Source organism: Ovis canadensis, chromosome 10 (assembly GCF_042477335.2).
Source record: "Ovis canadensis isolate MfBH-ARS-UI-01 breed Bighorn chromosome 10, ARS-UI_OviCan_v2, whole genome shotgun sequence".
NCBI classification, from domain to species: Eukaryota; Metazoa; Chordata; class Mammalia; order Artiodactyla; family Bovidae; genus Ovis; species Ovis canadensis.
The window spans coordinates 33455329-33477652 of record NC_091254.1 but is presented as its reverse complement, the minus strand read 5'-3'; the positions used below and the strand labels follow the sequence as shown (position 1 = coordinate 33477652).

Below are 22324 nucleotides of genomic sequence, written 5' to 3'. Positions count from 1 at the left end.
TCTGCCACATTTAATATTCTGTCCTCCCTAAATTCCCATGATGAGAAGCAAGGCCATGGTGCTGGCGCATCGGTCTTGATAATTTGAAAAGCTACTGGGAAAAATCCAGTAGTCTCAGGTACAGGCTTTTCTAATGCTTTTTTAATGTTCCGGAGAATGTCAGTCCACACCTGATGATGAACTGGCATTCTGCAGGAGCTGGCTGTAATCTTTAAGTAGATGTTTCCCCTGCCCTTCTGTTCTCCTGTTGATGGTAACCATGTAAATTTACTTGCAGATTGTCTGCGGCTATGCACATACTCTAGCACTAACCGATGAGGGCTTGCTGTATGCCTGGGGAGCTAACACGTATGGGCAGCTGGGAACTGGCAATAAAAATAACCTGCTAAGCCCAGCACACATCATGGTGGAGAAAGAAAGGTAACTTGGCGGTACCATGTCTTGGGACTGTGTGTGCGTGGGGACTTGGGCCTGTGTGCTCTGGAGCGCTGGTGTTTGGCTTTGTAGCTCTTCCCGTCATTAACATTCTCATTGTGAACAAAAGAGTGCTGTGCCAGTCAGAGTGAACGTGAAGTTGACATGATTCTCTTGCAGCTTTCTCAGATGGCCACCCGAAATAACCACCGATAGGCATTCATGCATTTTGCTGTATTGCCTGCAGACTTCCTAGTAGGGTCTGTCACCATGTTGAAATTTAAAGCATATTATTTTCCCTTTGAGCCAACTAAACTTTTAAATAAATAAAATCTGCCCTTGAAAGGCCATTATCTGTTTAAATATTGATTTGATTTAATGTGTGTTACTGAAATAGATGCTTAAATGTTTCTTGAGCCATATTGTGAGGTCTTGCCCATTAAAGCTTTAGGATATTGACTTCTAATTCTGGGAGGCCACCTAAGAAGCATACAGAAAAATGTAAGTTTGGCTTGATGTCCCTTTGGATTGGGATATTCAGAGTCCATGACCCCTGGACCACTGCTTAATCAGCCTAATGAGCGTTCTGAGCACCGATTGGGGGTAAGAGAGAAAGTTGTATTTGTAAGGAAATGGTTTATTGACTACAGGATTTTTTGCTACTGTTGAAGCCCCCAGAACTGCCAGGACATTTTTTTCAGTGTCTACTTTCCTCATTTATTTTGGTTGCTAGTCCGTTTTCCCAGGTTTTCCTCAACATTATGCATTACCTGTCCTAACTCAGAATGAGCTCCGGGTGAGAAAGGGGCACCAGGATGAGCGTAACCCAGAGCTGATGCCCCAGTCTTTTGGTTTTGTCCGTATGACCTGACAGCTAACTTTCCTGGATCCTGGGCTCTTTGAGGTGTTCCGAGCACAAAACTTTTTATTTACCGTGTGTGGTGCGCTTGGGCTTCTGCGAAGAAAACGTAACGTGCGTTTTTCTTAAAACTTTCCAGGGTGATAGAGATTGCGGCCTGCCACTCGGCGCACACGTCGGCCGCCAAGACGCAGGGCGGCCACGTGTACATGTGGGGCCAGTGCCGCGGCCAGTCGGTGACCCTGCCGCACCTCACGCACTTCTCCTCCACCGACGACGTGTTCGCCTGCTTCGCCACGCCCGCCGTCACGTGGCGCCTCCTGTCTGCGGGTGAGAGCTCCCGGCTGCCCGCCCGGACGAAGGGCACAGTCAGCCGAGCGCCGTGCCTGCGCGTCTGCTGGCTGTGGGCTCCGTCCGCTTCAGAATGCTTTACCCTCCTTTAGCTTTAATACCCTTCCCCAAATTAGATTTGCATGATACTGTTTATTAAAATGCAATGGAATATTATATGAATTTATTATTTCCTCCCCTTGGGTGTTTTCGGTTTGAGGTGAAATTCACATACAAAAATTAACCATTTTTAAAGTATACCATTCAGAGGCATTTACTGCCTTCACCGTGTTGGGCAGCCAGCATTTACATCAAGCTCTACAGCATTTCATCACCGTAGAAGAAGACCCTATACCCATTACGCAGTCACTCCCCAGTCTTTCTTTCCCCCAACCACTGGCAGCTACCAATTTGTTTGTTTTGTTTTGTTCCTATGGATTTGCCGGTTCTGGATGTTTCCCTTAAGTGGAATCTTACCAGGTACAACCTTTTGTGTCTGACTTCTTTTACTCAGTGCTTTTGAGACCCATCGAGGTAGTAACATAATACGTGTCAGTACTTCTTTTTATGACTGAGTCCTGTTGTATTATATATATAGACTACAGTTTGTTTGTCATCTATCTGTTGATGGACATTGGATGGTTTCCACTTCTTGGCTATTGTGAATACTGTTGTTTTGAACATTCATATACAGATATTTGAGTGTGTACAGATATTCTTAAGTCCTTTTGTTATACTAAATTTATTATATAATTTAATGTGAACTTAAAAAAATGAAGAGCTTGTTAACTTTGTGGAGTTAATTCCACTTTTTTTTCTCCTTTTTTCCTTTCAACCAGTCTCAAAAGTTTTTTTCTTTCCTTGGAGGAGAGCTAAGGAGAGATATTATGAAGGATAGTGGGGGACTTACGTGGTAGTTAAGACTCTGTGCTCCCTCTGCAGGGGGCCCGGGTTCGATCCCTAGTCAGGGAACTAAGATCCCACCTGCTGCACAGTGTGGCCTGAAAAAAAATAAAAGGATAGTGGAATTGAGTTATCTTTGGTTACGTCATCTGTCCCTTTTCTGAATACTGTCTTCCTTCACGGGCCTGTTGTTGATCGAAAATGTGAAGCTGTCATCAAGCTGAGTAGGCATTAGCAGGATAATCTTAGTCTCTTTTTATTTCTTATTTGTACCTTTTAGCCAGTGTATTTCTTCTAAATTGTTCTTTTGTTTATAGTGCAGAGGGAATAAAGTGAATCATGATACCCTGTGCTTGAAATTTAATTCAGCTGTGACAGCATGGGGTTTGGACTGCTCAGCAGCTGATACTGAAGGTCTTGTAATACACATCCGGCTCAGGTGTGTCAGGTGGCTGGGGCTGTCTCATCAACAAGTGACCAGTCTTTGTGGTCATGGGGGCAAGATGTTTAGGGAAAGTAAAGCTGCTGCTCAGCTTAAAGAAATGGAACCTTTCCAGGTTCTTTAACTGTAATTCAGTGATCGCAGTGCATGTTGTGATTAGAGAAAATTTAGTTCATAGGACGGGACTCCTTGGCCGTATTCACACATACGTATAGACCTGTACACATCTTCAAAGTCTCATATACCTGTCTAACCTGGACCTGTTTATGAAAGGCTCCCCTCGGGTTCTTGCATCTTAAAATCCTCATCTTGAAAAGACATTCTTTTCAGACCAAATGTCCTACCATTTTCTACTATTAAGTTTGGAAAAAATACAGTCACTAAGCATAACTCCCAGGTGACTGCTTTTCCTGTCCACCCTCTAAACGTCAGAAGTGTTTGTTTTCTCGCAGTTTCTGATCTCAGCAGGCCCCAGCATGGGACTTGCCCTGTTCATGTAGGCCACAGGCACCCTCTTGATGGGAAAAAGGTGCAGAGCACCTTCTCAAGAGGGTCTTAGAAGCCCGGGCAGAAAAGTGAACTCAGAGAGCTTCTGCACTCCAAGGGATCAGCCTGAAAAAGAAAGGGAGAGAGAAAAAATGACATGGGGTGACCAAGCTTTGGTGAGTGAGGCCCATAACTTTATTTTCAAAAGGAACTTTTATACCTTGACTTGTACATAGAGGGAAATGAAAGATGCAAAGTCATGCAGAGTCAGCCCAAACATTACATCTGTTTCGTCTTAATCAAGGTCAGGATTTTTGTACATTATCTTCTGGCCTTGGAGGCCTGTGGACATTTTATGACCCTCTTTTGATAAAGGCTGCTTAACCAGAAAACTTATTTTCCCTTGAAGTGTTTTTTCTTTATATTTCTAATCTATGTCAGCCTCAGAAAGTATTAAACAGAGTTACATTCTCATGGAGCAAAGGTACAGTGAGTTACAACAAAGAAAGAACCAAAGAGCTCAAAGGTCTGATGTGGTTAATTCCAAGGCTACTACTGTTTTTCTTACATTCCAGCTATGTTAACTGATGCACTCCCAGGTACACAGTAGATAAGGGATATGGGAACTTGGCAGCAAGCATTGGCTCAACAATGCAATCCTACACCAGCAGTACTCTTAATAGTTTTTAACTCTTCGGAAGGCTCTATATTTTTAGAATGTTTTAGGCTTCCCGTGTCTCTCACAGTTGGGAGGCTGTGGACAATCACATGCGTAGCTGCAAGAGTCTGGATAAACCTGCCAAGCAAGCTAGAATGCCGACAGAGGGGGTTTGAATTGAAATATTCCTCTCATGCCCTAGAGACTTATTAACTAAAGCCCTGAGTTGACTTTTTCCAGACAAAGGTGGTCGGGGATAGCCCCCTGTTAATGTCAGAAGAGTTGGTGAAAGGCACAAAATAGTAAGACAGACAGATTCTGGTTTTGGGGTAGATGCTCGAGCAGGTCCAGGGGGTCCCTTGAGTCCTGATCCGCCTTGTTCGTCAGGTCTCTTCCACATGACCTTGTGAATGGGTGCCTCTGAAGAACAGTTTCTTCTCTGGAGGTTGGTACTAGTTGCCAGAAACCAAGGTGGTCCAGCCCTTAGGACGAGATGCAGGAGTTGAGGTACTAAGAAGAACTGTGCCTTGGGTATGGAGGGTGGGTAACAATCTAGGCTCTTGGACTCTTTGCCCATCTTAGTTATTTTCTGTCTTTTCATTCACTGGAGATTCAGATATCAGGATCAGGTTTTTGAGAGAATATCCACCTTTCCCCCAAAGCCAAGAGAGCTCGGCATCGTCAGGGTCGGGGGGAAGGCTGTAGATTAGAGTAACAGGGCTTAGGCAAATGGCATTTCCTTAGGAGAGTCTGATAATAGAGCTCATGGAAAGCTCGTTGTTAGGTTTCAGCCTAGCTTTTGGCAGTTGTCCCTCTGTAAGAGTTGCCCTGGTAACAGCAGCTGCTGCGAGTCTTGGGGGAAGTCCTCGTGTTGGAGGACTTGGAAATGGGTCTCCTGCATCAGTAGTGCCTTCATTCAGCAATGCCAGTGAGGGTCTCTGGAATTTTTAAGTTTTCCCGTTAGCCACCTTCTTCCTCTTTTCCTTTGTTCACACATGTAAAGCACAAGAAAGTGTTGCATGAGTTTGTACACCCGCCTTTAGTTTTCTTTATGATAACACAGTTCTACTTATAGGTAAGAATTATATGTCCTTGTATCTTTTTATCAGGCAATGTGACCACGGTTTTGTAAAGGTACTCCTCTTAAGTACACATTCCTACTAAGTAAATTTGCTCTGCTTTTAGATAGTGTGTAAGGATTATTGTTTGTGCTGCATTAATTTTTAAGGTTAAGAAGGATGTTTAGATGCCAGATAGAGAGGGAAAAGGGTCACCCTGGGAAAGAACACCACTCTAGTGTGACCACTCAAATGAGGAATGTGTTTCTTAGGACTCCTTGAGTTGAATTTACCAGCTCCTTGAAACTACCCTAAAAGCAGAGCAAAGGTGTCCAAAGTGCTTCAGTGGAGGAAAACTGATCCATTCTCAGCCTTAGATGAATACTGCTCAAACTTTTGAGAGAAGAGTTTACGTAAAATGACAATCTATAACTTTTTCTTTACAAGAAGACTTTTTTTTTTTTTAATGTGGACCATGTTTTTAAAGTCTTGATTGAATTTGTTACAACAGTGTTTCAGTTTTATGTTTTGTTTTTTTTGGATTTTAGCTTCCCGACTAGGGATCAGACCCACAGCCCCTGAGCTAAAAGGTGAAGTCTTAAGTACTGGACTACCAGGGAAGTCCACGGAATACACATTTTTAATGTCTAGCTTAGTTTGGAAGACCAGTTTTTGGCCTTTCCAAATATACATTTTTAAAATTATTTTTTATTGAAGGATAATTGCTTTACAGAATCCAAATATACATTTTTTTCTTACAGTTTATACACTTGGCGACATTTAGGTATCACCAGCTGCTGAGACTCACCTTCTCATCTCGAGATGAGATCAAAAACTATCTCCTGTGTCTGAAGTACCTTCATTCAGTGCTGACAAGGGCCCCTGGAATTTTTTGTCTCCCTGTTAGCCTGTGAAATTTAATTTCTGTGACATTGATTTTAATACTGGAAAGTTGATTTGTCGAGTAAGGTGTGAACTCATGACAAAAATCTAATGGAATTATCCATCATGCTAGTCACTATCTTTGTGAAGTCTTTCAAACCTTGAGCACCTGTGTTAATGTGCTTGCTTCCTTCAGAGCATGAAGACTTTCTAACAGTTGCAGAGTCACTGAAGAGAGAATTTGACAGTCCAGAAACTGCCGATCTGAAGTTTCGAATTGATGGGAAATACATCCATGTCCATAAAGCTGTTTTGAAAATCAGGTATTTTCTCATGAGTTTAGAGTCATCATTAACCTTACTCTTTTGCAATCTCCATTTCCTTGTTATTCCACACAATGGAGACTAATAGGAACTAATCCTGGGAGTAGGGTGAAACAGCGCACTTGATAATTTTGCATGTAGTATCAGTCCACTCATTACTGAAAAGTTTTGTGTGTATGTTTCTGTGTGTGTATGCGTGCGCGTGTACTCCTGTGCCTTTTAGAAAAAGCATAATGTGGGAGTATTTTTCTGTACTGTTTGTTAAATGAAGTAGCTCATACATAATTATTTCCATCAAAAAAATTGTAGATATGTTTAAGAAAATACAAAGGCCCATCAGTGAAAAGTGTATATGTCTTCTTTTAATTAAAACTTCCAGAGAAGGCAATGGTACTCCACTCCGGTACTCTTGCCTGGAAAATCCCATGGACAGAGGAGCCTGGTGGGCTGCAGTCCATGGGGTTGCTAAGAGTCAGACAAGACTGAGCGACTTCACTTTCACTTTTCACTTTCATGCATTGGAGAAGGAAATGGCAGCCCACTCCAGTGTTCTTGCCTGGAGAATCCCAGGGACGGGGGTGCCTGGTGGGCTGCCGTCTATGGGGTCGTGCAGAGTCAGACACGAGTGAACTGACGCAGCAGCAGCAGCAGCAGTTAAAACTTCATTTTCCATAAGCAGAAAACTTAGGAATACTGGACTTTCTGGTCCTGAGAGACATCTAATTCCCAGTTGAAGAAATATTCTCTAAATATGGTGCATGGCAGGAGTTCTTTGTATAAATGTGAGGAAACTTTGTATTTATTAATAACTGGATGATTGCTTACTGAGGCTGCCATTCAAGAGAGAGGCACATAAAATCTGACCATTGAGAGTTGAACTGGCCATTTATGAGTCTTTTTTCAAAATTTAGTTTAACATCCATTTACAAAATAACATGTTTTTAGGGAACTAAAATGCTATGTCATTCATTACTTTAAGGGAGTAAGTGTCTACACCAAAGTAGTAATAGAAAAGGGGAAGGGGAATTGTTTCTGTCTGAAGACCTGTGGTCAGCCCATCGGTCCCTTTCCTGCATAGTGTTCTGACCGAGTTTGTCTATTAACCCTTGCCTAGGCAACTGTAACTTTTTCCCTCCCAGATGAGGTAATTTCCTTTCTAATTGGAGCCATTCTTTCAGTATTCCGAATGGATATTGAAAATATATTTGTGTTTTTCTACTGTAACTCATTTTAAAAAGGATTTGTAAAGATGATTTTTAAAAAATTATGAAGTATGTTATACTTTAAGAAAATCAAATATTCAGAAATCAGTTCCTCATTTAGGTGTATCTGCACATGTAAATACAATACAAAAAGACCTATTTAGTTTTTTTCAAATATGTGACTATCCTAGTGGGTGTGCTTTACAAATAAATTGGTAACAGGCTTGGGAGGAGAAGAAGGGGAGCGGATGAATGAAAAGGAACAAAGTTGGGATGGTGGCTGTTTTGAGGATGAGTCAGAAAAGAAGGAAAGTTGTCATGTATGGGAATGGAATAAAAGTCCTTTGAACATAATCCAGTTAACTTTTAAAACCATTTTAAGAATGTGCTGATTACAAAACTGCTGATTGCAAGAATGTGCTGGTAACATACAAACATTGAATCATTTGAGTGATATTAATACGTATCAAAAGTTTGAACAGTCACTTTTGAAATTTTTTTCAATTTCATTGTTTGAAATGCCCTTCTGTATAACATCTTTTAAACAAAACAGGTAAGCAAAAACCTCAGTCTGAATGAGGTCTGTCAGATGCAAACAGTGGTGCTTGTTGAAGCGCTGGTTACTTTGAGGCTATGTGTAATTCTTACTGTTTTAATAGGCAATACCGTAAAGAATGAAAGTGAGTGTATGTAAAAGGTGAATATAAAAACCCTTGCATGTGGAATATATTTTGATTCTTGTCCGTGGAATGAATGTACTATTCAAATAGGGTAAATGTCCCTGTAATACTTGATCATCCTTGCTCTCGCCGCCTTAAGCAGGTGAGTTTTGCTGTTCTGTTTCAGGTGTGAGCACTTTCGATCCATGTTCCAGTCTTACTGGAATGAGGACATGAAGGAGGTGATAGAGATAGACCAGTTCTCCTATGCTGTGTACCGTGCCTTTCTCCAGTACCTCTACACAGACGCAGTGGACCTGCCCCCTGAGGACGCCATAGGTACCAGCCATGCTGGGACTGGCAAGACACAGGGTCAAAGACATGTCTCCTCACACTCTTACTGGGCTCACCTTGTGGCTCAGCTGGTAAAGAATCGGCCTGCAATGCGGGAGACCTGGGTTCGATCCCTGGGTTGGGAAGATCCTCTGGAGAAGGGAAAGGCTACCCACTTGGGTATTCTGGCCTGGAGAATTCCATCGACTGTATAGTCCATGGGGTCGCAAAGAGTCGGACACAACTGAGCAACTTTCCCATACTCTTATAGTTCAGTTCAGTTAGTTGCTCAGTCATGTCTGACTCTTTGCGATCACACGGACTGGAGCACGCCAGGCCTCCCTGTCCATCACCAACTCCCGGAGTTTACTCAAACTCATGTTCATTGAGTTGGTGATGCCATCCAGCCATCTCATCCTCTGTCATCCCCTACTCCTCCCGCTGTCAGTCTTTCCCAGCATCAGGGCCTTTCCAAATGAGTCAGTTCTTCGTGTCAGGTGGCCAACGTATTGGAGCTTCATATTCAGCTTCAGTCCTTCAGTGAATATTTAGGACTGATCTCCTTCAGGATGGACATGTTGGATCTCCTTGCAGTGCAAGGGACTCTCAAGACTCTCCTCCAACACCACAGTTCAAAAACATCAGTTCTTTAGTGCTCAGCTTTCTTTTATAGTCCAGCTCTCACATCCATACATGACTCCTGGAAAAACCATAGCTTTGACTAGATGGACCTTTGTTGGGAAAGTAATACCTCTGGTTTTTAATACGTTGTCTAGGTTGATCATAACCTTTCTCCCAGGGAGCAAATGTCTTTTAATTTCATGGCTGCAATCACCATCTGCAGTGATTTTGGAGCCCCCCAAAATAAAGTCTGTCACTGTTTCCATTGTTTTCCCATCTATTTCCCATAAAGTGATGGGACCAGATGCCATGATCGTAGTTTTCTGATAGTATTGAAGGGTAAAAGGTTTCAGATTTATTGATTTTTAATGTGATTTTTAAGAACGATTTTAAGTACATGCCTTTAGAAATAGTATTTAATTTGGGTGAGAGATAAACTTCCAGTTTGGGGTTAGTAGATGCAAACTATTACATACAGGATGGATAAACAACATCCTACTGTATAGCACAGGGAACCGTATTTGGTGTCCTGGGATAAATCATAATGGAAAAGGATGTAAAAGAGAATATGTTGTTCAGTCGCCAAGTTGTATCAGACTGTTTACAACCCCATGGACTGCAGCATGCCAAGCTTCCCTGTCTCATGAATATGCTCTGGGAGATGGTGAAGGACAGGGAAGCCTGGCATGCTGCAATCCACGAGGTCGTGAAGAGTCAGACACAACCGAGCAACTGAACAATGACATGGTCGAGTACATAAGTGTGTAACGGAGTCGCTTTGCTGTGCAGCAGAAATTAACATTGTAAATCAACTATACTTCAATTTTTAAAAAGTTTAGAAAGTATATATAGATATCACAGTTTATTGTGATCTCATTTTACTCTTTTAATCTTGAAGTATAAGTTGCTAATGAATTAAGCACATCGTTTTGGAAACACAGGAGAATTCGATTTTTTCCTCTTCCTTTGTACTATAGAAGAAATTGTATAAACGGAGTATAGGAGAGGTGTGTTTGGGAGGTGGGAAGGGGACGAACTTAGAGAATTTATTTAGTAAGATTCGGAGTACTGTTCCTTAAGAAGCTTCTGCTGACTTATCTGTATAAGTCTCTTCACCAAAATGAAATATGTATGTTTATAGATGATTGGAAACTATTAGAAGCTCCATTAAGCATCCCATACTTTACTTTCAGGTCTTCTGGACTTGGCGACGTCCTACTGTGAAAACAGGCTGAAGAAACTTTGCCAGCATATCATCAAGCGAGGCATCACCGTGGAGAATGCCTTCTCACTGTTCTCCGCCGCGGTCAGATACGACGCAGAGGTAACGTAAACCAGCACGCAGAAACACACACCGCCCGTAACTCCCCGTGGGCACCTTTCCCCCTTTTTTTCTCATGGGACAAGGAACATGATGAGGGACTTCACTTCTGTTTAGGGAATCATTGAATGAACTGACCCCTAAAAAAAAGAAATCTGGCTGGCTTTATTCTCTGTTCACAGTTTCAAAAATGGTCGTTTCTCCTATTTCTACCTAAGATAGGAGACTGGAGTCCCAGCAGCTCCGCTGCAGGTTGGAATATAAAGAGCCACATCTAGTGGGACTAGCAGACGGCACATGATACTCTCAAGTATTTCTCCAGGCGAGCTTAAAGTACCTTTTCTCAGGACCCGCTGTGCTTTCGCCCCATCTTTGCCCTGTCGTAAGCCGGGGCTGCCCTGTGGTTTATACCTGTGTTTGCTCTGAAGTTCTGTCGTCATCTAACTGTCACTCACGGTTATTCATGGATGAAGAGCCTGCTCTGGACTCCTTTTTGTTTGGTGGCTTTTTATACTGGATTGATTCATGGATCTCTAGAGAGTCCTTGAGTGAATGGGCTGTTGGGAGCCTGAAGCTCTTTGACTGTGTGCATTTTCTGGACGTGCAGAGCCAGGGCACCATCAGAATGTAAGCTCCCTCTGAGCAGGAACTGGATCCCGTCCATCTGTGGCCTTGTGCCCAGCACATGGGTGGCCAGTGTTTGTTGAATTGAGTGAAGGTGGTGCCGTGGGAAGGATGCATTAAGCATAGCTAGGGAACTGAAGGCTGAGATGGTTGCTTTTATGTCTTCATGGAGAATAAAAGTCAGGGAGCAATAGCTTTGGCATCTGAGGTGTCTAGCCAAGGTTTGCACCCGAAATGACAGTCAGTCTTTCATCTTATCGTCATGTGACCAGGGAGATCACCTGGTGTCAGAATTTACCAGACTCATGCAAAGATCTGCAGCCGCGGCCTTGGAGATGTGTTGGAGGACAGACTGCGTCTTTGCCACATTTGAGGATCGAAATGGACCATTATGTCTTGGGTTTTCAAAATGCATCCTATTTTTATTTCAGATTATATTATGATTATAAATATTTGATAAGGTCACATATAGCTGATTTTCTCTGTGGCCTTTTCAACAGATGGAATGATGATCAAAGTAAATAATTTCTAATAGGAAATGGATGTCTAATTTTTTTCCTGCCCTTTCTTTGTCATCAAACAGCAACGCTCTTTCTTCAGATTTTATTTCCTCCCAGTGATATAATTTTAAATTGGTCCATGACTTTTCACTTCATTTGGCGGTTGACTTTGAACCTTCTGTGTCTCCTCCTCAGTGCTAATGAGGTCTGTGTTCTTGAGGTAAGGATCTTGCTGACCAAAACCAGTCAGGACCGCCTGTGCTGTGCTACGTCGCTTCAGTCGTGTCTGATTCTGTGCGACCCCATGGACTGTAGCCCCAGGCTCCTCTGTCCATGGGATTTTCCAGGCGAGAATACTGGAGTGGGTTGCCATGCCCTCCTCCAGGGGATCTTCCCCACCCAAGGATTAAACCCGTGTATCTTTTGTCTAACCTGCATTGGCAGGCAGGTTCTTTACCACTAGCGCCACCTGGGAGCCAGGACCACTGGGGCAGCAACTCGACTCTAGTTGCTGGAAAGTTCTTCCTCACCTTCAGCTAAAATCTACCCCAGAAAGTTTACGGAAGATGCCTTATGCCTACCCAGGCCAGGTCATTCCCTTCACTAGTTTTCACTTTTCTGATATCAGGTGCATTAGAAGCTGTCCCTTGCTTGAGACCGCAGATGTGCTTCACCAGAGTCGGTCCCAGTGCGGGCGTATAGTTGGCACTCAGAAATACATGCTGAGTCAAATGAACGAATCAATGTATATGAAGCATGTCACCATAAAGTTGTACTTTAAAAAAAATTGTTAAACAGTAACTCATAATCCTGTAAATTTTATGTATTCAACGTAGAGAAATTAGAAAATAGAAGGCAAAAAGCCTTTTTTTTAGGTTGTATTATTTTTTATTCTGTTGGGAGTTATATAATTGACTAGTGTAACTTTATATTTTATTTCCTTAATACTGTAGAATGTAGAAAGTAAATAAAGCTTTAGAATATAAAAATAAAGCCCACTTACTATATCTGTTAGTTGATGGGAAGCTCCTGCTAAGGGAGATTGGAAATGAGCTGCAAAATCTGTTATTTTCAGTGATTCAGCTTAGGGACCCTACATGACTTTTCTTTCATTCTGTGAAAATGCTAGGAGAGTGGAGACTCCCTGCCTCTCATATTTCTTCTTTTTTCTGTAAAAGTTACTGTGGTTCCTCCATGCTTCGTCAAGAGAATTTTGAAGCAAATGTACATATGTTAAAGGAACAAAAATGTATTGACTTAATAGTTGTGAAGATTTTTGAAAGTAAGCTAATTGTTGTGGAACCCGTATAGATGCATTGTCAAACTTTCTGCAAGTTTTTAAAAAGTGAAGAAGGACTTAGAGAAAGAAGACTTAAGTATTCCTATAGTACAAACCTGAATAAGTGTTGATATCAGGGGAGAAAATGTGAATAAAACATTGTCTCATGATAGTCCTGATCATGTTATAGGTATAAACATTTTGAAATGCTTCTATTTATACTGTTTGTTTTCAGGAAATTTTTGTTTTCTGTGTCTGGTTGAACATTAGAAGAAACAGTTGGGGAGGTTTTATTTTGTTTTGTTTAATCAGATTAGAGGACTTTCCAGAAAATTTTCGGAGCAACTATGTCTTAAATTTTTGCTTTTGGTGGGTAGAAATAAATATGAGCCAAGAATCTAATTACAGAATTGATTTTGGGATATGATTTTTTTAAAACTTAGTGCTAATGCCAGATGGTCAGCATTTACTACTTTTCTTAGAGGTTAATTAAACGTTTTTTGTAATCAGTAGACTACAGAATATTTTTTGAGTGTATATTCAGTCACTCAGTCATGTCTGACTCTTTGTGACCTCATGGACTGCAGCTTGCCAGCCTTCCCTGTCCTTCACTCTCTCTCAGAGTTTGCTCAAACTCGTGTCCATCGAGTCGGTGATGCCATCCAACCATCTCATCCTCTGTCGCCCCCTTCTCCTCCTTCCCTCAGTCTTTCCCAACATCAGGGTCTTCTCCAATGAGCTGGCTCTTTGCATCAGGTGCCCAAAGTATTGGAGCTTCAGCCTCGGTCCTTCCACAGTGAATATTCAGAGCTGATTTTCTTTAGGATGGACTGGTTGGATCTCCTTGCAGTCCAAGGGACTCTCAAGAGTCTTCTCCAACACCACAGTTCAAAAGCATCAATTCTTCGGCCCTTAGCCTTTTTCATGGTCCAGCTTGCACATCCATACGTGACTACTGGCAGAACCGTAGCTTTGACTCTACGGACCTTTGTCAGCAAAGTGATGTCTCTGCTTTTTAAAAATCTTTTCCAATATGGTGAGACACTGAAATACTTTCTAAAAGAGAAAAAACCCACTTTGATATGGAATGTTTTTGTACTTGATGTACAGTTGATCCTTGAACAGTGCAGGGGTTAAAGGTGTATAATTTACAGTCAACCCTCCATATCGGTGGTTTGTCCAAATCCCTGGAGTCAGTCAGCCTCGGATCCTGTAGTGCAGTTAGTATGCGCTGTTGAGAAATATCACCCTGGCCGAGTAGTCCTTCTGCAAAATGTCTAAGCACTCGTGTATTTTAGCCTTGGGCTTTTAAGACTGGATAAGAGCTCCATTGAAAGCTGCAACATCATTTTAAAATGTGGGTTTTAAGACTGTCAATCTTCCATGTTTTGTTACTAAAGAAAATCTCTGGAAAGAAAAACTAAGTTATTTTCAGAGTGTGTACAGTGATTGGAATAATGCGATGTTTAAAGATGGAGAATGAATTTATAAATGTAGAATAGCAGTATTGTGTTTTGATCTTTTTCCTAATTACAACAAATCTGCTACTTGATCTACTTCAGAATCACTTTATAATAATTCCACCACAGAATGTCAGAAACATGGACTTTGCTTTCTGAAACACCAAGAATACCATATTATGAGATTCCTTGAATTTACACCCTTGCCCACTTTGATTTGATATTCCATAGCCTTGAGAAGGCACTTAGAAACTTTTTTTACCTGCTGGCCAAATACTCCTCGTCCTTCTTAGAATTTTTTTTTTTTTTTCCGTCCAGCAGTCCTGTTATAGTTGACTTGTTCGCTGGGTAAGAGTTGCATTTTTTTTCCTAGGTGATTGAAGATCTGATCATTTGCATATTGAGCTGAACAAATCATGTCGGTTCTTACACTATTTAAGAATTCTCAAGGGCATTTTTCTAATGCACATAGCAACATGAGCAGCACACGGGCTCAGGTGCTGATTGAATCTGCTTGACTGTGCAGCTCTCTGGTTCATGGAAGTGAACGTGCAGATTTTAATTCCTCCCTTCAGGTGTGTTCAGCACTTCTTTTTCTGAAGATCTGCCTTAACCATAGTTTGATTAGTTATTTAGACAACTCAGATTTAGGTTACTTTCAGTATTCTTTGGAGAAGGCAATGGCACCCCACTCCAGTACCCTTGCCTGGAAAGTCCCATGGATGGAGGAGCCTGGTGGGCTGCAGTCCATGGGGTCACTAAGAGTCGGACACGACTGAGCATCTTCACTTTTACTTTTCACTTTCATGCATTGGAGAAGGAAATGGCAGCCCGCTCCAGTGTTCTTGCCTGGAGAATCCCAGGGATGGGGGAGCCTGGTGGGCTGCTGTCTATGGGGTCACACAGAGTTGGACACGACTGAAGCGACTTAGCAGCAGCAGCAGCTGTATTCTTCAGTTAGCGTTTCAGTGTTTGAAACTATTAAACATTTGTTGAATGTGGTTGACCCTTGATCAACATGGGTTTGAACTGCATGGGTCCACTTATACATGGATATTTTTCAACAGTAAATACTGCAGTACTGTTAGACCCATGGTTGGCTGAATCTGCAAATGTGGAGGGCCAACTATAAATTATACTTGGGTTAACCCCCCTGTTGTTCAAGGATCAGTTGCACTGAGAAATCTTACTAAACTAAATGGAGGGGAAGACAAAGCAATTTGATAAAACTATTTTCATAGAGTTGTGAACTGACAATTTAGAAGCCCCATTTGTATACCTGGGGTTTCCCTGGTGGCTCAGACGGTAAAGAATGCCTGCAGTGTGGGAGACCCAGGTTTGATCGCTGGGTCTGGAAGATCCCTTGGAGAAGGGATTGGCTACCCACTCCAGTATTCTGGCCTGGAGAATTCCACGGACAGAGGAGCCTGGTGGGATACAGTTCATGGGGTTGCAAAGAGTTAGACATGACTGAGCAAATAACACTTTTCACTTTGTGTGCCTGTATTATATAAAAAAGTTCTTAAAAGTTTATATCCCAGGTAATGTATACAATTAATAAACTAAATTCACTTTTTCATTATACTACAAAGATCTTTAATTCCAAATTAGCAGATATAGAAGTGGTACGTTTTTGGGTTTTTTAAATTTTTTGCACTTCTTATTTTGTATGGGGTTATAGCAGAAGGGAATGGCAGAGGATGAGATGGTTAGATAGCATCACTGACTCAATGGATGTGAATTGGAGCAAATTCCGGGAGATGTGAAGAACAGAATAGCCTAGTGTGCTGCAGTTCATGGGGTTGCAGAGAGTTGGACACAGTGACTGAACAGCAACAACGAATAGCTGATTAACAAGCGATGCTGTGATGGTTTCAGGCGGACAGTGGCGGGACTCAGCCGTACATACACATGTATCCATCTCCCCCAAACTCCTCTCCATCCAGGCTGAGAAGTGGTATGGTTTTGCAGTGTCAGAATTTAATTTCGCCTTTGAACTTGAAATTGTGTAATTAAAATTTAAATACCTAAAGATCTATATCTGATATGTGACATGGTTTGAAGAACTTTTTATGCTGTGACTGGGTCCTTCTTCCTCAGTTATATGTAGATAAACTAGTTACATATTTTTTGATAAATTAAAAATGTGACTTTCATCTTTCTATGGAATATAATTTAGTCCCTAGAGCTGTTTAGTAACCATTGAGTTATAATACCAGGAGTGTTATATTGCTTTTTCCTGACTAACAATGTGAGAGAGAATGTTTTATGTTGTAGGGCATTCAGCTTTCCATTTAGCTCACCAGGAATCTCTTACTTTAAAACAAAACAAAGCCATGGCTCCAGAGACTGCGCTAACAATCTAAATGTGTTTTCAATTATCTGGGAATAGAGCTCTGGCAGCAGCTGGCCGAGAGACTTCAGACGTGGTTTCTCTCTTCCTGGTTATGACTGGAGGGGGGCGGTGCTTCTTTGAGCAAAGGACAAAGAGACGTGTAGAACAAGGAAGCATTTGTTTGCAGGGGTCTGAAAGGGGCATTTCTGTGTGGAAAGCAGCCTTTCCCCACCCTGCCTGATGTTCTCATTTGCTGGGAGCTGGGATGCAGGAAGCCAAGACCCTGCAGTTTAACTGTTGTTGGGATCCTGGTCTGGTAGAACCCTGAATATTTACCTTCAGTCTTGCTGGCCAGGTTACAGAAACTGAGCTGTTAGACTTCACCTTTGTGTACATTCCAGGTTACCTGACTGGTGTAATAAATGTATGTTCCAACACTTGAAGGAACAGAGGTCACAGTAGCATTTTGCTGGGGGTGAAAGCATGTCTTAGCACAGGCCAAAATCAATTCTGAAACTGTTGGTTTGCCACTTGTGTATGAGACTTGCCCTGTGAATGTTGATAGCTGGTGACTCTTCTCCTCTGATTGACTATCTGAGAAATTAGTGTGGTGGAAATTATAGTATATTATTCCTTGTGGCTTTAAAAATGAAGACATTTTTATATAGGAGAGCATGAAAGTGATTTTAAGGTCTTTGGAATTTTTATTTAAAATTTTTTTAAATTGTTTTTTTAGAATGTTTAATGTGTCCCTTTAGGTTGACCAATTCTCTTCATCATTTTTCTGTTTCTTAAAAGTCTTTTCTTCCCTGGAACCAAATGACCTGCATCTTAAGGCTTTTCTCTGATGCTTGAATGTAGTAAAACATATAATATGGACTTAAGTTGCTTTCAACTCTTTAAAACCATGTCTTTGAGTGACTGGATTATGTGATAATTGTGAAGAAACTGCACCCCCACATCCCACAACTCTGTGTGTGTGTTTTGAAGAGTCAGACTTGAGTATGGGAACCATTGCTTTTACTGTGTGATGAGAAAATAGTTTATATTTTTTCTGCCTTGTACCTGTGGTCACGTGTTTGCCGAGTTTGGGGTTTCTGGCCTCAAATCTCTTCTAGGGGAGGGTGAGAGCTTTGGGGTGAGGGATCTGGAGAGAAGTAATTCAGTCAAAGTTAATTAAAAAAAGGCCTCTTCTTGTTTTTATTTTTGTTATGTGTGTCCAGGATTTAGAAGAATTCTGCTTTAAGTTTTGCATCAATCATTTGACAGAAGTCACACAGACTGCAGCATTTTGGCAAATGGATGGCCCTCTCCTAAAGGAATTCATTGCTAAAGCCAGTAAATGTGGAGCCTTTAAGAACTGAAGCCCAAGACTGCTGGGTTTTGTGTGAGTGCTCTGGGGCTGGTGAAGGCTTGTCGTTTGTGCTCTATGGGGGATGTAATTCTGCAGGTAAAAAAAAAACCAAAACCATCACATGTCTTGCTCACATGGGGATACAGTTCTCTGTGTAGGGATATGTGAAGAGTGCACAGCTCTTCCTGAACCCGATTAAAACTATTTCCAGACGTGTGTATTTTGAATGTGACCTTAACATGGCTGGGACATTGTAAAGGGGTGAAAGTTTTGCTGGTTGGTTGTTTTTTTGGTTTTGTTTGTTTCTGATTAGAGGAACTTCTAAAGTTGGAAAGCGGATGTTTGTGGCAACTCTCCTGGCTCATGTATCAGCAGCCCTTTTGATCCCAGGAGTTGGGATAGTGCACAAATTGTGAGACGCGTAGCGGGGCCCACCCCCCACCCCCCCAGAATGAAAGGTGCTGGCTTGGGACTTGGCTGAAGAGCTGCGTTAGTTTCTAGGTCTGTAGCCTCACATTGAAGGGATAGTTAAGATCGTTTGAGGTTTTACTTGTGTTTTTTGCATCATTGATGACTTTTTTTAACTTCAAAATCATATTCAATTTAATATAAACCTATTGAAATGATAATTACGTGAAGACAAATTTCTTGGTTAGTCAGCGTTTCTCTTAAGACTTAAGTACGTTAAAGAGTAGTAATGTCGAATTATCTATGAAAAATTAATAATGGAAGGAACTTCACTTGGGTGAAGGTGAATATTTTATAAATCAGAGTCTCCACTTCTATCTAACAGTGTTTTATTAAGGCTAAATTTGAGAACCCAAATTTAAATGCCCCCACCTTTTCCCCTATAAATGGCTAATCGTGTAAGAGGATAATAGTGATATATTCAGCATTTCTTGCTTCCTAAATCATGGTTGCTGAATCATCAGATTTGCTATATCTGACTCAAATAAGTAGTTCTTAAACCCAAGTTTCTTACAGGACTTAACAGAGTTTGTTTTTATTGGTCTTTATCTGTGCCAAATACCACCATACATTTTGCTTATTTGAAGTTTCACCAGCTTTCACATTTGACTTTCCTTTTGGTTGTGTTAGGTATAATATTTAGCACAACTTAACTTTGAAGAAGGATCTAAATTACGGGGCGGGTGGTCTGGTTATAAAATGTGGCTTTGGGCGTAAGAGTGTTCAGTGTGTGTCTTTTGAGCTTGCTTCATGTGTGTCTGTTGAGCTTGCTTTGAGAACAAGGCTTTGTTCTTCTCTCTGGTCAACAGACTCATTTCTCTCTGGGGAAGCTCCCTTGGTGAACTGTTTGCTGTTTGGAAGGTCTCCCATCTGAATCGAGACTAGATACATTTTCAGACTCAAATGAACAAGAGGGTGAAGAGATGCTGCAGCTACTGTTTTTAGCAAAGTTTCTGTGTGTGTGTTGGCGGGGGAGGGCCCAGAGATGGAAATTCATTGATGGGGGCAATAAACACAAGCCCAGAAATCCAAGCCCCTTTTTCTTGACCGTGTTGCAAGTGATCAAAGCCCAGTGAGTTACTACATTAGGATTATTACTGCAGCATGATAGAATTTTCTTACTAGGTTGAGAAATGTACATTAATTTGATTATTAGCTATGATGGGTAGTATTTATAACAATCACTGTCATAGGCTTATGATCCGGGCAAAACAAGAACTTCAGTGTGTTTACTATTGCTCTTACTTGAAAAAAAACACTTTAACAAAAGCACAAATTAACGTAGTATATCCATTTCCATAGATAGTTTATTCATTCAACAAATATTTGCCGAGTTCCTAATAGGTGAAGAACCACTTCTCAGATTACTGAGTTATTTGTATGAGTATGTATTCAGTGAAGAGGACAGGAAAAAGTCCTTCAGAAAGTACTTGTGTGTATGTGTTTTTTTTTAAATTATACTCTCTTATTTTTCTACCTGGTTTTGTTAATCACGGCAGGAGGCAAAAACTATTCTTTGAGTTGTTTTCTTCATCTGACATAATTATGAAAGCCGAAGTATTCATATTTCTTAAAATAGCCCTAAAGTGTACTCTTGAACTTCTTACGGGAACATTTGATACTCTAGTTATACAGGTTGTATTTATGCAGTGTTTAGAGTGACATGTTAATAAATAAAGCAGTCTGTTAAAATGGGCGTCTAGAGTTATCTTTTCCCTCTCAAAAATCAATCATATGCAGCCTTAAAAAGGAAAGAAATTCTGACATGCTGCCGCTTGGATGAACTTTGAGGGTGTTATGCTCAGTGAAATAAGCCAGTCACAAAATGACAAGCCCTGTATGATCCCACTTACATGCGATCCCTCGAGCAGTCAAGGTAGATGGTGGTTGCCAGGGGCTGGGGGAAGGGGTCTGAGGGGTTATTACTTAATAGGTTCAGAGTTTCAGTTTAGTAAGATAAAAAGTGTCCTGTGCTCAGATGGTACACAACAATGCTTATGGACTTAATGCTGCCAAACTTAACCATGGTTAATACGGTAATGTGTATTTTGCAATGAAAATTTTTTTAAAAAGCAGTACTCTGATTCTTGGATATTATGCTAAAAGCAGGTATCACTGTGAGCATTTCCCTGGTGGCTCAAAGGGTAAGGCATCTGCCTGCAGTGCGGGAGACCCGCGTTCAATTCCTGGGTCAGGAAGATCCCTTGCAGAAGGAAATGGCAACCCACTCCAGTATTCTTGCCTGGAGAATCCCCATGGACAGAGGAACCTGGTCGGGCTACAGTCCATGAGGTCGCAAAGAGTCGGACACAACTTAGCGACTTTCACTCCACCATGAGCATGCTGTTTCTCAGCTATTTCCCAACCCCAGAAAATAGGCTCTAGTTTTATTCCTGCTGAAAGACACTACAGTTGAGCCATCACAGCGGAAAAATATTAATAATTCCGGATCCTTTGGGGGACTAATAAATGAGGGGTGAGACATAGTCCCTGTCCTCAAGGAATGTAAAAATTGTTAGGAGAGAGGAGCAAGATTTAGGAGTAAACACGGTAACAACATTTATAAACAGCTTCTCGTAAGTCATTGAGAAGAAACCCAGTCTGGTTAGTGTGAGAAGTAGTTGTTCTGAAGGCCCTGTTTGTGCGGCACGGGGGCGCACACACAGTGGCCTTTTAGCTCATTCCCAAAACAGGTGAGCGGCCCAAGCAATGGCTCAGAGGTGGGGGCTAACACGCCTTCCAGGACGTTACCGTAAGCAAGCTTGTTTGGTCAGAATGGAGAAAATAAACCAGGGCTCCTCGGGCAGCAGTGTTGGCAAGGGGAGGGCGTGTGGACACGTGTGGTGTGTGCGTGTGTGTGATGTGGATGAGAGCAGTTATTTCCCACGATGCCAGGCCCTGTGCCTCACAAATACTTGGTTTTTGTTTTGTTTTCTGGTTGTGCCGAGTCTTCATTGCTGTTCGCGGGCTTCCTCTAGTTGCGGCGCATGAGAGCCGTTATTCCTGGTTGCGGTTGCACAGGCTTCTCATTGCGGCGGTGTCTCTGGCTTGGTAGTTGCGACACTGGCTTAGTCCGGCACAGGGAATCTTTCCTGGCCAGGGATCAAACCTGTGTGCCCTGAAATGGCAGGCAGATTCTTATCCACTGCACTACCAGAGAAGGCCCCTATGTTTTCTTTTTTTAATGCCCACATTTTTGTACCATAGAGTAGGCAAAATTAGGCTCAGATTAAATAATTTTTTCAGCAGTAAGTGACTCTGCGAAAGTACAAACCCAGGTTCTGTTTTCACTTGTCCAACATCTGCCACTTGATGGCTGCCTCCTTGTTGCTCTGCTGTGCTGAGTTGCCACTGTGAATGACCAGTGAAATCTGAAAGTAAAGTGGAGGCCAGAGGGTTTTTTAAACGTCACAACATGAGAACTGTTCCTCAGATAAGCTTTGCTATAGGATGTAACATCAGGGAGGCAAGCTGAAGTTACAGCAGCATCTAGACCAGGGGAAATCTTTCTTCAGCAGGTCTAAGATGGAGTCTTGGCTTTTTTATTGAGGTATAGTTGATTTATAAGGTCTGTCTAGTCAAGGCTATGGTTTTTCCTGTGGTCATGTATGGATGCAAGAGTTGGACTGTGAAGAAAGCTGAGTGCCGAAGAATTGATGCTTTTGAACTGTGGAGTTGGAGAAGACTCTTGAGAGTCCCTTGGACTGCAAGGAGATCCAACCAGTCCATCCTAAAGGAGATCAGCCCTGGGTGTTCTTTGGAGGGAATGATGGTAAAGCTGAAACTCCAGTACTTTGGCCACCTCTTGCAAAG

At 41.8% G+C, this 22324-nt stretch overlaps 1 protein-coding gene across 24 annotated transcripts in view; it reads left to right on the top strand.

Annotated features, from left to right (window-relative positions):
• RCBTB1 (RCC1 and BTB domain containing protein 1) overlaps positions 1-20203 on the top strand; it is a 53116-nt gene extending 32913 nt beyond the window's left edge. For 17 of the 24 annotated variants that reach the window (XM_069601373.1, XM_069601372.1, XM_069601385.1 and 14 more), the window contains 6 exons: positions 278-420; positions 1413-1603; positions 6229-6355; positions 8404-8555; positions 10364-10494; positions 17913-18259. In XM_069601373.1, coding sequence (XP_069457474.1) covers positions 278-420; positions 1413-1603; positions 6229-6355; positions 8404-8555; positions 10364-10494; positions 17913-18053 — 885 coding nt within the window. In that variant the 3' untranslated portion in view covers positions 18054-18259. Of the gene's footprint in view, positions 1-277; positions 421-1412; positions 1604-6228; positions 6356-8403; positions 8642-10363; positions 10495-17912; positions 18260-19320 lie in introns of those variants that run through there. The other 7 variants (XM_069601382.1, XM_069601384.1, XM_069601393.1 and 4 more) reach the window with 2 other exon arrangements.
• The last annotated feature ends 2121 nt before the right edge of the window (positions 20204-22324 follow it).